This window comes from Lytechinus variegatus, chromosome 9 (assembly GCF_018143015.1).
Source record: "Lytechinus variegatus isolate NC3 chromosome 9, Lvar_3.0, whole genome shotgun sequence".
NCBI classification, from domain to species: domain Eukaryota; kingdom Metazoa; phylum Echinodermata; class Echinoidea; order Temnopleuroida; family Toxopneustidae; genus Lytechinus; species Lytechinus variegatus.
The window spans coordinates 30,943,669-30,960,244 of NC_054748.1; the positions used below are offsets into that span (position 1 = coordinate 30,943,669).

General features: G+C 36.3%; 1 protein-coding gene across 4 annotated transcripts in view; it reads right to left on the reverse strand.

Moving 5' to 3' along the window:
* Window positions 1-14,231: 14,231 nt before the first annotated feature.
* Window positions 14,232-16,576, reverse strand: part of LOC121421734 (AP-2 complex subunit alpha-2-like) — a 32,254-nt gene continuing 29,909 nt past the window's right edge. For all 4 annotated transcript variants that reach the window (XM_041616523.1, XM_041616522.1, XM_041616520.1 and 1 more), the window contains 2 exons: window positions 15,474-15,608; window positions 14,232-14,738 (listed from right to left, as the gene is read on the reverse strand). In XM_041616523.1, the coding sequence (XP_041472457.1) occupies window positions 14,661-14,738; window positions 15,474-15,608 (213 nt within the window). In that variant the 3' untranslated portion in view covers window positions 14,232-14,660. The remainder of the gene's footprint in view (window positions 14,739-15,473; window positions 15,609-16,576) is intronic.

Here is a 16,576-nt window from a genome sequence, read left to right on the forward strand (position 1 = left end):
CTAAAAAAAGAGATTTTTCATGAACTGAATTTGACAACTGCCAAGTGCTGCAGTTTGGAGTTCCAGTTCATAGGGTTAAGACTAGGTGCAAAACCATTGTGAAGAGATATTTGTGTTTCGTATTATAGCATAAAAACACTAGAAATTGGAGACTAGTGAATTATTAATTTAAAAAAGCCAAAATAGTTTACTTCAGAATTCTTTTTTTTTATATAGATTATTGTCTGATTTTAATTTGAATCATTGTCTAAACTTGTGGTTTAACTATGGAGAGCCAATCATGAACAGCATGGAAATAAAGAGCAAAAAAAGGGTAAATAAGGAAAATAGAGTGGAAACAAATTTCCGAGATTTTTAACTAGCAGAGTTAAACCATGGCCAATGACAAACTAGACTTCAGAATATGGACCATTACAGGTAGGTAGGTCCTCAGACAATTACATATTTTGAATGAAGGGATGAAACATGTAAATTTCTCAGAGAAGCGACAATTGTCTTAAATTCAAACTATCATTTTGCATACACCTTTGTTTGAAACAAACATTTGGTAAATTCCTATTTTAATAAAAACAATTTAAGAATTTCTGAGAGCGCATCTTTATTATTACAATACTATCCTTTTTCTTTTTTTAAATTTTGAAGAGGAAACATGCGCATCCGGTACCCCCTTTTTTGATGACAGCCCCAGACGACCTCGTATCATTTTGTAGGCTAGGTCAAGATAAAGACAATATGACTAACGATGAGACAAATACACTTCCTGTGACACAAAAGGTCATGGACGTACCTAGATCTAGAAACTTGAAAGGGGTTATTCCTGTCACAGGGGGACAGGCATTTCGGTTTCAGGGGGGCGTTTCATGGAAGGACTTGTCGGACGTTTTATCCGACAAGTCCCATTTTATCCGACTGCCACCATAGGAACAGTGCCTCTCAGCCAATCAAATCGCATGATTTCAGTAGCCTTTAAATGTTATTTTTAATTTGTTCTTTACATGACAGGCTTTGTGAAACAGGCTTTAATTCAATAGGTTTTTGAAGATTCCAGAGGAGTGTATAAAGAAACAATTTATCAATATCAGTGATTTTACTTTCAAAATTACTCTCATACAATTTGGTGACAGAAATTCATTAGTACTTTTATCAATGAAAACCACTGGCCAAAGGGATCAGTTAACTTTCTTGTGAAAGGTGATTTACCTGCATTATAAAAGGAAAAGTCTGTATTTTAAATGAAAATTCTAAAGAAGGTAATTTTTAATATCAGACAAAAGTATAACCATGAATTCCCTGACATAAATGTTATCTGCGCAAGATATTCAGAATGACACAAGCACGGGTCCACAGAAATTGAAATTACCAGGGGGGTGGGAATGATTTCCTGGTATGTAATCATTTTCCACGACCCCTAAATGTCAATTGAGTAGCAAGCTTTTACACATGAGGATCATACAGCCCAAACTACTAATCAAATATTAAATATAAAGTACTGGTAAAATCATTATACTGCCACACCCTAGATGCTAGACAGCAATTAGATGTTTTTAAACTCAAGATGGCGCTATACTCATTGGAGTTAAGCCACCACAAGCACATTGAGCAAGCGTGTGCCTTTACGTCAAGAATCCAAATATTCACCACACCAAAAATGTTTTAATCAAGACTTTGTTTGTGGGCGTGTTATGGTTCTGGCTCGTGTCATTCAATCAGAAGGTCGTAGGTTCAAAATCTGTTTTGGGTGGCTACTTTTCACAATCTATACTGCCTCAGTCTGCTTACATGGGAAATGCTTTAACATGGCAGTGAACTGGGGTTTTCTGGGACTCCTTTTTTTAATTTCCTGGGCTTTTGTTTAGCATTTCGGGGCCAAATTGATCTGGTGAGAACTACATGTAGTTGTACATTGTAATATTAGTCATGATACATTTTGTTGTGCAAAGTATTTCTATTTCCTTTATACTTCATATTTCCTTTCTCTTATCCGCTTTTTAGAGTCAATTTGTGAATTTGCAGTATATAAAATTATTATTATTTGCTCTGATTCTCCATTCATTTTCCAAAGCAAAAGCTGAAATTTGTTATGACCTGAAAGGACAAAATAAGTACATTTTTGTTAAATTACTTATTAGCTGAGTATCTTTACACAAGGATGCTCTATCAATAAAAAGTATTGCTCTACACAGGGGCCTTATCCCTGCAGATAAAAACTATAATTAATATATTAATTAAGAAGACAAAATTCTAATAACAATAATAATGATAATGCTCAATTCTTGTATAGCGCATCACACATAGCATAGCATGTCCCTATGCGCTTAAAGAAGAAATAGTGTAAGGTAAGAATAAAGTAATCAAGATATTTATATTGGACCATTAGTTCAAAGTTGGTATTTTATGCATTGAATATGTTTTAAGGGATCTCCTGAATGTACATAAATCACTTTAATATTTGTGTGTGCAAACACACCCACCTTCAAACATGCGCACACAGACACACTTACTCAAAAGACAAATAGATTTCATTAGAAATGAAAAGTACAACTAAAACAAAGCTACTTTTAAAAAGCCTATGCCATGCCTACAATAATTCTTAAATATTATTGCATGTAGGCCTATACCAGATGGGTAGAAACTACATGTAAGACTCAGTTCTTGGTTTCCTTGGTTTATTGGAAAGTTAGTAGCATAATGGGTAGCTCACAAAAAACGTTGTTCTTGCCATAGTGGGGAGTAAGCACTAAGCAGCAGAACAGGTAGAAACAGACATAGGTGGCGGAAGGGGGGGGGGACAGGTCCCCCGAAAATTTGAGGTGGGGGGACAATCCCCCCTATATTTGATAACCCTTTTTTTTTGCAATTTTGTTTCCTGCATCCCCCCCTAAATTCTGGTGGACCCCTTCTTAAAATGTCTCTTGTCCCCCCCCCTAAAATTAAGGTTGATGACCCTTCTTTTTTCTTTTTTTAGGGGGGCTTGTCAAATTATTTTACATGTGTCCATCACAAAATTTCAGGTAGACCCCCTCTAATTTTTTGGGCTTCCGCCACCAATGGAAACAGAAACTCAATTCTTGATATTGTAAAAACTAGTGCAGAGATAGCAGCATAACAGGTAGAAACAAACTAATTTCTTGGTTTTGTCAAAAACTGTGGAGAGTTTGCAGTAAAACGGGTAGAAACAGAAAGTCAGTTCTTGGTTGTTAAAAATATTGGGGAGTACGAAGGGATCCAAACAAAAGCTTTTCTCGGAATTGTTACATTTTTCAATTATGAAGGTATTAGTTTAAAGATTAAGTTAAAGATATATCCCTCAATTCCCTCCTTGGGACTAACCCCAAATTGTCACCCCAAATGCAGTCAAAAGCACCAATGCCAACTTCTAGCACCAGTAGCAAATAGTACCCAGCAGCTCATCAACCTTGTGACAAACACACTGAGGAGATCATTTGGGTGTGGAAACGAACCAAAACGAATAACAACAACAGATTAAGTCCACCCCAGAAAAATGTTGATTTGAATCAATAGAGAAAAATCAAACTAGCATAATGTTCACTGAAAATTTCAGCAAAATCGGATGTGAAATAAAAAAGTTATAACATTTTAAAGTTTCCCTTATTTTACACAAAACAGTGATATGGCCATGCATTTTGAGTTCAACCCATTTCCAAATTTTCCTCCAAAATCGCACCGTTTCATACAATTGCTTTTTTTTCTTATGTTTTATCCTATGCCCATAAAAGTATTCTGAAAGGAAATTGTCTGAGGAATTAAAAATTCAATCAGAAAAGGTGGGTACTAATGTCATAATTTAAAGGTCAAAATGTGTGGAAAAGTGTGAAAAAAATACTTCCCAATAAATCTGAGAATCAGATAAACTTTGAGGCGTTGGGTCCGAGAGGCAATATACAAGTTTTCTATAACTTTATGCCTACTTCCGAATCCGAGGTATGATTTCCAGACCAGGGGCCTGTTGCAGAAAGAGTTGCGTTTAAACGCAAGTCAAAAAAATCAAACGCAAGTCCCAAATGCGCGCTGTTGATTGGTTGAAAATCAAGTTGCGCATGATTTTTAGAGTTGCGCATGATTTTTAGAGTTGCGATCAATTGCAACTCTTTCTGCAACGGGCCCCAGGTATGACTTTCATTGAAAGTGAATTGACAAGTCACAGAATTGAATGAAACATTCCCATATTAATTTATAACTAATAACGTATTTTTCTTTTGATTTATTGACTAGCATGTAGCTAACTAAGTCAGAACTCAATAAATTTTATGAAATTCGATTACAAACACTCACCCGTCGGCAAATAAAACAGACTTTCGGTTTTGCTTCTCTTCTCAGCTCAGCAGGAAAGGCGAGAGTATGATGCGAGCGCTAGTCGAGGTTCACTTTCTACACACAAAGCCGCTCTCGTAAACAGTCGCAGTGTACGGGCGAGGCATGCGCATGTTGAAAATGCCGAGGGTTGGCCCCGGGGATCTCCCTATCGGACCTTCCCTGCCCTGGGAATATGGGCCGAGCTGGTTGGTACTCCAGGGGAGCGTTTCATCAATATTTTCATCCGACAAGTTGTCAGATCTGACATCTTTCCTTGATTCTGATTGGCTGAGAGGCACTGTTCCTATGGTAACTGTCGGATAAACTGGTACTTGTCGGATAAAATGTCCGACAAGTCCTTTCATGAAACGCCCCCCGGGATGCTTTGTCTAGCTCTACGGTCTTAAAAGTCTATGCTAGCGCCCCTAGGCTAGCGCTATACACATCTTCTCTTTTCATCCTCCTCCCGATCCTTTAAAGGACAAGTCCACCCCAACAAAAAGTTGATTTGAATACAAAGAGAAAAATCCAACAACCATAGCACTGAAAATTTCATCAAAATCGGATATGAAATAAGAAAGATGGTGTTTTAAGTTTAACACAAGTGGAATGCCTCTGGCCGTCTCACCTGCATCACGCGGTTCAATATAGCAGCAGTGCTGACTTTAAATACTATTCTAACTCGCACAAGATGTTCAGTGATACATGGTTACTCTTATGTCCACTTTTTATGAACGAAACCAATAAACTTACAGAGATATGATGGTTATTCAACAAAAACCCCAACATGGCCAAAGTTCATTGATCTTACATGACCTTTGACCTTGATCATGTGACCTGAAACTCGCACAGGACGTTCAGTGATACTTGATTACTCTTATGTGTAAAAGTTTCATGAATCAGATCCATAAACTTTCAAAGTTTTGATGGTAATTCAACAGAACACCCAATTCGGCCAAAGTTCATTGACCTTTGACCTTGGTCATGTGACCTGAAACGCGCACAGGATGTTCAGTGATATTTGATTACTCATATGTCCAAGTTTAATGAACTAGACTAATAAACTTTCAAAGTTATGATGGTAATTCAACAGATACCCCCGATTCGGCCAAAGTTCATTGACCCTAAATGACCTTTGACCTTACTCATGAGACCTGAAACTTGCAAAAAATATTCAGTGATGCTTGATTACTATTATGTCCAAGTTTCATGAATCAGATCCATAAACTTTCAAAGTTATGATGGAAATTCAACAGATATCCCCAATTCGGCCAAAGTTCATTGACCCTAAATGACCTTTGACCTTGGTCATGTGACGTGAAACTCATGCAGGATGTTCAGTGATACTTGATTAACCTTATGTCCAAGTTTCATGAACTAGGTCCATATATTTTCTAAGTTATGACATTTCAAAAACTTAACCTCAGGTTAAGATTTCGATGTTGATTCCTCCAACATGGTCTAAGTTCATTGACCCTAAATGACCTTTGACCTTGGTCATGTGACATGAAACTTTAATAGGATGTTCAGTAATACTTGATTAACCTTATGGCCAAGTTTCATGAACTAGGTCCATATACTTTCTAAGTTATGATGTCATTTCAAAAACTTAACCTCAGGTTAAGATTTGATGTTGACGCCGCCGCCGCCGCCGTCGTCGCCGCCGTCGGAAAAGCGGCGCCTATAGTCTCACTCTGCTTCGCAGGTGAGACAAAAACAGTTATATGCACATCCTGGCCTGTATACAAATGAGGAGACTGATGACGTCATCCACTCACTATTTCTTTTGTATTTTATTATATGAAATATGAAATATTCAAATTTTCTCCTCATTGCCAAGTGAAACAACAACTAATTCCTCCCTTAACATGTAGAATCAGCATTGTTTAATACTATCTGGTTCAGTCAAATCTGTCCTTATTGTCAAATTTGTAAAAAATGAAATATTATATAATTCAAACAATAAAAAACAAAAGAAATAGTGAGTGACATCTTCGACTATCTCATTTGCATGTCACTCAGTTGTGCAAATCACTGTCTTGTGAAAAAAATTAAGAAAGAAACTTTATAATGTCTTAACTTTCTTATTTTACATCCGATTTTGATGAAATTTTCACTGGTGTGCTAGTTTGATTTTTCTCTATTCAAATCAACATTTTTCTGGGGTGGACTTGACCTTTAATACGGAAAACAAACTTCTCTTTTTTTTCCTTTTCTTTTTGCCTTGCTTGCATGAGCCATGAGTCTCTGCTTCCACCCCTCCCCTTTCTTTTCCCTTCCTGTTCTTTCAGCCCCTCTGTTCTTTCAGCCCCCCCCCCATCTCTATTTTCCATACCAAATTTTTTAACCCCCCCTCTTTCCTTTGCTCCTATCTCTTCTTTCCTTTATTTTTCTCTGTCTACCTTTCTCTCAACCAGTCTCCTTTTCCTCTCTCATCCCTCTATCCCCCCACTCATGCTTTTCACACTGAACCTTGTTTCCCTTTATCCCGGGAAATAGGTGGGGCTAAAGGGGGGGGGTAGCCCCACCAATTTCCCAGGGTTAAGATTAGCCCACTTTGGTTTCACACTAAGTTTTAGCAAAGTGGGCTAGCAAGGTACCATCTGGCCCTGTAAAAAAGCAGGGATAGCTGGCTTATTGCAGTGCTAGCACCAAATAAAAGCAGGGTAAGCCGGCTTGTAGCGGTGCTAAGAGATGCAGTGTGAAACGAAACGGGGCTAAGGAAAACTGGGGCTAAGCTTTAGCCAATCACAGAAGTAGAAATAGCATGTTAATTACACGCTGTGTGGCAAAATCATCAATATTCATGAGCTTTTTGATAGTCCGGGTTTAAGCCGTTGACCCCAGCTAAGCAAATAGTATGGGGTCAAGAAAGACAGTGCGAAACCCCAAAATATAGCATGGAGTTAAGGATAGCCCGGGGTTGAGGTAATGCAGTGTGAAAAGCATATCTGTCTCACTTCTCTCCTCCCTCTTTCCTCTCCCCCCCCCCCCCCCCCTCTCTCTCGCCTGTTTTTTTCTCCATCATATGAATTTTCACTACCATGCCCACACCATCCCTCTTCCACAAATATATCAGATACAATCCCAAATCATTACCCAACACTGAATTCCAAAAGTTGGCGATTCCAGACAAAAATTGATCAATTTTTAATACCCTATACACATTACAATTTTCATTTCGGCGACTGGAGGGCACGTACACGGGTTTGACTCCACTTCTGCCCAATTAGTTGAACATTCTTTTAATATGGCATATATTACAATTCATGAAGACACATAATAATAATGACAGTAATAATAATAATAATAATATGCAATCGGTTCACAACTATTCCACAGGCCAGCTTGACATAAAACAAAGCCTGAAATAATCTCCTTACAACAAGCATACATTATTTGGGAAGGTACTCGGTTTATACAACGTACTATATAATAATCAATCTACATTTCTTATATTCCAGTAAATATAAATGATTTTTGTACAATAACAAATTCATTATATTGCTATGCAAAGCAGGATGACCAATATTCTACAACAATAAGGTCTTCGTGGTCTAATCTCCAGTTTGAATTCCACGGGGTGTTTCACAAAGATTTACATCAGACACTGGCCCATATTCTATAGTCAGGTTTAAATTTGTAGAATGGGAAGCCAAAAGTATAAAAAATTTTGTTAAGTTTTATGTTTCTTATGTTTACTGTGCTCTTTCCTGATTCATCGATGGTGAAGACAATTATCTATCTACCTTTCCTAGACAATTACGAATGATTTGAGAGCCAAATGAGCTGAAATATGATATCTCTACTGTTAGTGATTTATGTAACAATTGGCTGTCCATACTTAAACCACAACTTTAAGCCCGAGTTTAAGTTAAAACCGACTTCAGAATACGGGCTACTGACTCTCTGACTAAATCATGGCTTTGAATTTCTAGACATAGCTTGCGGTATGTAGCACATCATCGCACTGATCAATTCATGCTCAGTGGACACAATCAATGCTTATGAAATAACATGCGCATTAGAGGACAGATGGCGCTTAAGCATGTCTTACATTTGATCCTTTATGAAACACCCTCAGTCAACGCATTATGAACAATTAAATATTGGTTGGATCAACAAAAACACGCTTGTTGTACATATGTGGAGCTTGATAATGCAAACTTAAGCCTTTTAAAAGCAAAACGTGCAAAAAAAGAAATGAGTAATCGACACCTAACACCAATACGGTGCGCTGCAAATCCCAAACACCATACACCATTTAACACTAACACCCTGGTGTATATCCTTCATTGAAATTGAACTTATAGCCCAGGTGATCTACATGTAAAATGGTAGCTATTTTCTAAACCAAGGACCCAAATTAGCCTGCATGTCATGATTACATTGGATTTCCATCTACGGTATTGTACAAATTCTAAAAAACAAGTACGGTTTCAATCACTCATCCTAATTACTCTACACTTTCGCAAACAAAAATTATAGTTTGAGGTTCTTCACAAGTATGGACGATGAATATGACAGATTAACTTTTGGGGGCAAACAAGAAGTCTTAACACCAAAGAGCCTTAAGTACATGGCAACAATCATTAAATCAATGACACCAATGCAGCAAAGTTTAGTGGTCAAATTCCAAGCACGAGCACCGCGCTCTTGAAAGATGACACTCACGCCGATGATGTCTTTTATAACAAGGAAATCATTTCAAGAATCGGTAACGACAGGCGCACTCCATTTCACTTTATACAATTAAGCTGTGTATACACATTCCACATGTAGATGACAAATTATTTATGACCTCCTTTGCTTTCCATAGGTACGGCTGACTTAAATCAGTTGTAACTCTTTACAAAACGAGTCCCAACTGTACTGAATAAAATGATAGGGATATTACATGGAGATTTGTGAGGACTGCTCAATAAGATAGCTGAAAAGGGATACATAAGACACGCAAAGTATATATTCATATAACAAGATATCTCACTGCCAATTGTATACCTTGGCTAACTAGGAATAAATATTGTACTCATATAACAAATATTATTACTATATTCCCTGCCAACTTCAGACACAATTAATTCTTTTACTACAGCACAGAGAGAGATGGGCTGGATTGAAAAAGGGTGAGGGAAAGAAAGACGAAAGATTGATAGAATGTGAGAAGAATGGAGGAGAAATAGATGAAGGGTTTAAATACATTATGCCTGGTGAAGATTACAAGACAAAGGATCGATAGAATGTGAGATAAATGGAGGAGAAATAGATGAAGGGTTTAAATATATTATGCCTGAGGAAGATTACAAGATGATCGATGATTGATAGAATGAAAGGTAACTTATGTAAGCGGTAAGTTGAAATATTCTAAAGGTATCAATTGAGGATAGAGGAAGGAAGGAGAGAGTGAACAGATGAGAACAAACATGAGAGATGGAGAGAAGGGAAGGGAGAGAGGTGTGAAGAAAAAAAATGTGAAGGGGGACGAGGAAGAGAGAGAAATGTACAGAGGGAGAGAGTAGATTGGGGAGAAAAACGGTGAGAAGATAATAATAATAATAGACATTTATATAGCGCCATCATCTAGAAATATTCTATTCTGAGGCGCGTTGTTCTTATTATTATTACCCCGGCTTTAGCTCGAGCTGCCTCTCAGCGCTCATGCATTCAAGGAATTAATCCTGCCGGGTACCCATTTACCTCACCTGGGTCGAGTGCAGCACAATGTGGATACATTTCTTGCTGAAGGAAATTACACCATGGCTGGGATTCGAACCCACGACCTTCTGTTTCAAAGTCAGAAGACTTATCCACTAGGCCACAACGCTCCACAAGATACATTCAGATTGAGTGTGGGCGGGGGGAGGGGGCTCATTTAAGTGAAAGAGTGCAAAAGGGGAGACGAGAATAGGAGAAAATGAATCTACACAATACAACCTAACAGAAAAAGAAAGATTGAAGCTTTAGAATTCAACTTTGCAACAACCCTAACATTGTATTTCAATAGCCTATAATGGAAACAGAAAAGATGTAAGAGCCTTAATCACCCCTTTAAAAAAGTCTTCACTATTAAATTCTTTATCAAATAAACTTGACTATCACTTCAACAGAAACTTAAATTGTTCTCGTTTTTTGTTTAACTCCCAACTTCAAACAAAATAATTTGACATCTTTGGTGATTCATATTAAAGACAAGCATTATCTCATTAAGATTTTTTTCATCAACAAGGAAAAATTCATCCCACGATTTTATTGAGCAGAGTTGAATTACTTCACATTACAATAACAATAAAGTCAATAGGATCACAAATTTCACAATCTCTATTTCATAAATGTCAAACATACCAATCAATAAATGTTAATTACATATCTGCCGAGACAAGACCTCTGGTATCATACAAAAAACAATAAACATTCCATATAAAAAAAAAATATTTAAAAGTGTAAAGACATATCTCTTCTCAATGCAATTTCATTGCAGTATGTACATATATATCTATCATAAACATAACAAAGTCAAAATCAGACATTCCAGTTAGAAAAAAAATCCTTTTTTGTACATCCTAATCAAGATTTGATGGGAATATTAAAAATTTCAAACGAGATTAACAATTGAATGCTTTAGGGTACCCAAGAATAACAGAGCTAGGGTCTAAAAGGAAATGTATAGTATATAGGAATCAAATTGTGTAACACACCAAATCTATTGTTTTCTATCAGGGGCACATGTTCAATCCATGAAAATGTTTTACTTTTGAGATTGTACAAGATTAACAAAACTAAGAGTTTGATCATCGCTTTACGTAACTTGATTTGATATATCCTGTGTGTGGCGCAAAAGAAGTTAAATTGATATTAATCACATCAGGGAAGCATTCCACTAAAAATTATTTTGGGCGACTTTTGTTACAAGCTACTAAAATCCTTGCATCTGACTGGCTCACAACAAAATTGTTAGTGAAAAAAAAACTGACAAGAGACTCCCATGAAAACCCTCCCCAGGGGCACATAACACAAAGCTTAGCAATGATCGTACAACATTTTTCTACGATTGATTGCATTGACTACAATGTACAATCAATCGTGAAAATCAAGCGTACGATTAATCGCTAACCTTTGCATTACAGGACACTGGTCTACACAAGTCCAGAGCGATCCTTTTCCGCAAGTAGGACACAATATCCTCAACACATTCATATGTCAGGTGTGGTTCCAGTTTTCACAATTGAAGAGTAAGAATGGTCATTTTATCAAAACTTATCATGGGGGGGGGGGAACAATCATATCTCCATAAAGCCCGAAACGACTATGCGCAGCTTACAACTACAACGCTAAATGAAAATGAATGGACACCATAGAATGAAAGCAGCATTTAAGAGTTGCACTTATACATGTATAGGCAGTCCATATGTAGATGATAAAGGGTACATTCTATACATATGCAAAGGAGCCATGAAGCTTTTGTGAGAATTTTTATATAAAAACTATAAAGTCGAAGGAAATTAAAGAAGCCGCTGAAATCTAAGTGACATGAAAAGAAGAGGCAGAAAGCCAGAATGGCAGCAAAAAACACCAGACAAGGAGCAATGTCAACAAAATATCGAAGAGCTCTCAGAATTTGCAGAACCCCTTGAAGTTGCAAATTAAATTGATGCATAAATTGGTAAGAACTGAAGGACAAAAATCCCCATACAGAAAAAAAAAAATACACATCACTTTTCCCCTGTACTTGGTAGTATTCATGTAACTCTATTCTTTGGCAGATACAAGATATGAAAATATGCCATTCCATTAATACTTTGTAGTGGATATGAGTCAATTTTTGGAAGAACTGTTATACCCTATGTATGAATGTGAATGTAAAAATTGTATTATGAAGCATTCATTTCTGGTCAATTCTGTCTCATAATAGTTACATTTGGAATTAAAACAAATGTTAAGATAGGCCACTTGAGATTTACTGCTTTTCAGACATGATTACACTGATGTCCTCTACCATAATATTAATTGTTATGAAACTGCTGCTGTATTAAGATACTCCTAAAATTAAATCAACATAATCAAACAAGGGAGTGATTTATAAAACACAAGAGTAGAAAACATTGTTAGTGAAAAATAAATGAAAGCACATATTCAACAAAACATTGTCATCATCACATAACAATCATGTTGGGGTTTTCCCCCTTCTCAGTACAATAAATATTCAGTTTAATTAATTGAGTTTAAAAAATCAAACATTTAGAAACTATACTATTATTGACTGATTATATGAATTACCACTGAAACAGACAGAATATTGACATACAGCATTAAACTAAAGTATTTGAGAGACTAAAAAAATACATTTTAATATCAAAGCCTGTTAAAGGAGAAAGACTTACAGTTTTAGATAAAATCAAACATAAAATTTAGACTTATAATTTAAGGAAGGATTTTTATTTTTAAAAAATCAAAGCATATTTATGGCAAAGAAGAGGTTTCAGTGATTTTTTGATAAGCTTTTATTTGGGCAATTTTGATCAAATATGGCAGTTTAATTTTTTTTTTCAATAATTCCTATGCCAGCTTTGATTCCTTTGAATAACTTTCCCTACTGAAGCAGACCTATCGATAAAGACCACCTACTCGTAAGACGAATTTTCTACTCTCCATTTGGAGATCTTTATACAGAGTTCACTCTACGATAATATTTTATTCAAATTGAATCCTCATGATCAGACCCTTAGGAAAGGCTGTAAAGTAATTGGGTCATATAGCTGCTTGCTAGCTAAGTTACTAATCAGCATTTATGCTTCCCAGGCAGGCAAATAAAATAAGGTAATGGCTGGAGACAGTTTCTAATATCTTAATCAAGTTCTCCCTCCTCCCGTATATAAAATATTTAACACCTGAGGGCGACATTTCCCATACGCTGGATAGGCCAGACACTTCCTGTTGCCAATAATAATGTAAAGTCGAGAAAAGCAATAATTTTCATGTTACCTGCACAGTTCGAATGGTATCGCCTTGATATTTCACAAACCTAAATACCTCAGTCACATTTCCTCTATGCGAGGAGAAAACAGCCATTCTAACATTTTTTGTACCAGCTAAATATAGGTGGTTTGAATAAGACGGCCATTTTCAATTCACAATAGGGCCGCCGTAGGGGAAATGTGACCGAAGCATCACATATCCTGACATCGGTTATTTCATTTTACATGGCTACATATTTGCTTGAGAAGCAGGATTTAAAACCTTTGTCAAATAATCTTGACTCGACAAGCATGTGCACGTGTGCTTGCCTACGCAGTGCATGGGATGTGTCGCCCTCTATTGTTGAACCTCATATTTATAGCAGGAGAATTACATTTCTCAATGGAAATGTTCTAATAACATTCTTATTGCTGCGCTAGTAAGATACATTTTATAAAACATTAATCTTAGAAGGGATTTGGGGTAGGTTAAATATTACATTGAGTTCAAATGTTTGAAGTTTTACCTTTAGCGTACACACAAACCATACATAACATCAACATGTATAATAGTTTATCAAAAACACAAGATAGGGTACAAAAATGATTAAATCTGTCGTTTGCCTCTAATTTTTTTTTGTCCATATTTCATTATTTTTTCTTCAAAATGTTACATCACAATATCCAACATTTCTTAATTCCTATTTACAATATATACTCCATGTGTTGTTTTTTTCTGTATTCTAGCTGTGAATGGGCCTTCTCAGCTGACAAAAGTTTGAACAATGCTTCTCAATTTAAACATGCACACTGTCAATATCTAGGAATTGATTTTTAACTTCACTCACATAAAACCGGGTCATTGTTTTTTGCTCTTGCCACAAGCAGGATCCTATAAATCTATAAAGGTTACCAATTTGTAAGTCTAACAAATACTACATTTCACCTGTGATATTTCTTTTTCACTCAGTTTCTCTTCAGAATATCAAATATTGCTGTTATTATGCCAACCTAGGAATGATGATTCTAATTAAGCATGCCTGTGTACTGCAGTGTAGAAACACAATTGAAACCACTACAGTCATTTGAATTCGTTTTTAAAAACAGGAGACCTTCCAAATTTACAAATAAATCAAACAAGTTCTGTGTTGTTTTCATGATGTTTTATGCATGTTGGAGCCAGTTCAAACTGGTTTAAAGCAAGTTGAACCAGTCATATCCAGATTCAGCACAGAACACATTAAATCAATATTGGTGATGTGGATGGTGCTACGATACATGTATATAATTCACAGGCAGTACAAACAACTTGACTCGGAATGACCTTATTTCTGAAGATGTCCAGCTAAAACCGGTTTGAAGCAGATATAACTGGTTTGGGCTGGACAGAGCTGCCTAGAACTGGGTTGAGAACAAGTCACACAGTACCTTTGATACAACAGGTTTGCTTGTCCTTAATGTTAGTCTGTACATCTGTGAGAGTAAAGAGAAATACAACACATATTCCGGATTACATGAATGTCTCGCTTATGGTCAGAATCACAATAGTCACCAATTTCTTAAGCATCATCATAATCATAACCATAATCAAAACCATTATAACCATCACCATTATCATCATCATCATCATCAACACCATTATCATGTTCACCATCATCATCATCATCTTTATCATCATCGTTATCATCATCATTATCATCATCATCATCGTCATCATCATCAATATCATCATCATCATAATCACCATTATCATCATTATCGTCATCATAACCATCGTCTACATCATCAGCACCATCATCATAATCATCACCATCATCATCATTAAAATCACCATAATCATCATGATCATCATAACCATCATCATCACCACCATCATCATAATCATCACCACCATCACCATCATGAGCGTTGTGGCGTGCGCCTGTAATCCAAGCTGTGGGGAAGTTACAAATTGATGCAGAGGTTCGAGACCTGATCACATCTTTCGGATGGTGACGTTAAAGGTCGGTCCCATATCTGATTAATACACGTCTTACAAAACTCAAATACGCACGCACGTCATCATCACCACCATCATAATCATCATCACAATTTTCATCATCAGTATTATCATCACAACCATTATCATCATCACCATCATCATCATCATAATCTCCATCCTGATCACCACCACCACCAGCATCATCATCTTCATCATTGCGGTCTTACCCTAGCTTGTTGATTTGGTTCTAAGCGCATCAGACAACCCACTTGTTGGTTCTTTGTGTGGACGATGCCTGCTCCTACAAAATTTTCAGGGTTGGGATCCACACCATCTAGAAGTCCTATACCCGTCCCCATCAGCTGAAAAGAAGAAAATCATTCGATTTTAAAGTTAGGATTTTCCCCCCTTCATTTTCAAACTGAACTTGATAGAAAAAATCAAGTCTTGCTTATTGATTGATCTTAATTTTTTTTTTCAAACTAGGCTCTAATTTGAATTCGTTTCAACAAAAAAATCAAAGGCAGTTAGACACCTCTCATCTCTCTTCAATAATCAATGTCTTTTTTTTCACATTTTTTTTCACGTTTTTAATTTGTGATGTCATACATGAGCAGCACTCCCATGTCATGTAATAAAAATCTAAATTTTGAATGGAACATGATAAATAATAATTTTCTTATCAGAGGAGAAAGAAAAGAAGTGGAAGCGCCATGGTGTAGAGATTCTGATTTTTGCCTGAGAGGGTCGTGTGTTCAAATCCCACCATGGCCTAGCATCCTTTGGCAAGGCGTCAACATGCCAGCACTGATGGCACACAGGTTGTCTGGGACATAATCTACAAAATTGTATAGTAATTTATTTATGTTTAATTTATGCGTAATTAGTATGTGAAATCATACTTTTTCCTCTAACTCCATAAATAAAGATCCAAATGTATTAATTATTGGCATAGAAAGCCTTTGTGGTGTTCTTAGCAAGTTTACATGAAGAAAATTGTGATATCAGATCAATTTCTTATGTATTATATTGCATTTTGCAATTTGTTATATATTTCTTTGTTTTTTAGACCCTTTGTTTTTCATTGTTTTTCCATAAAATTTTGTTGGGGACTCTTCTAAGATCATAAACAGCATATAATACATACATTTAGACCAGCAAAACTGAAAATAATCATACATTTATGATTTTTGGTTGAAAACACAATTTACATTAACTTCGTACACAAAATCACGTTTTTGAGCAATTTTTGGTCTGACATGCACTTACATAATGTTGCGTAATTTCGGAACCGTGTACCCGGGTGACGCAAAATTGGTCTCAAAACTTG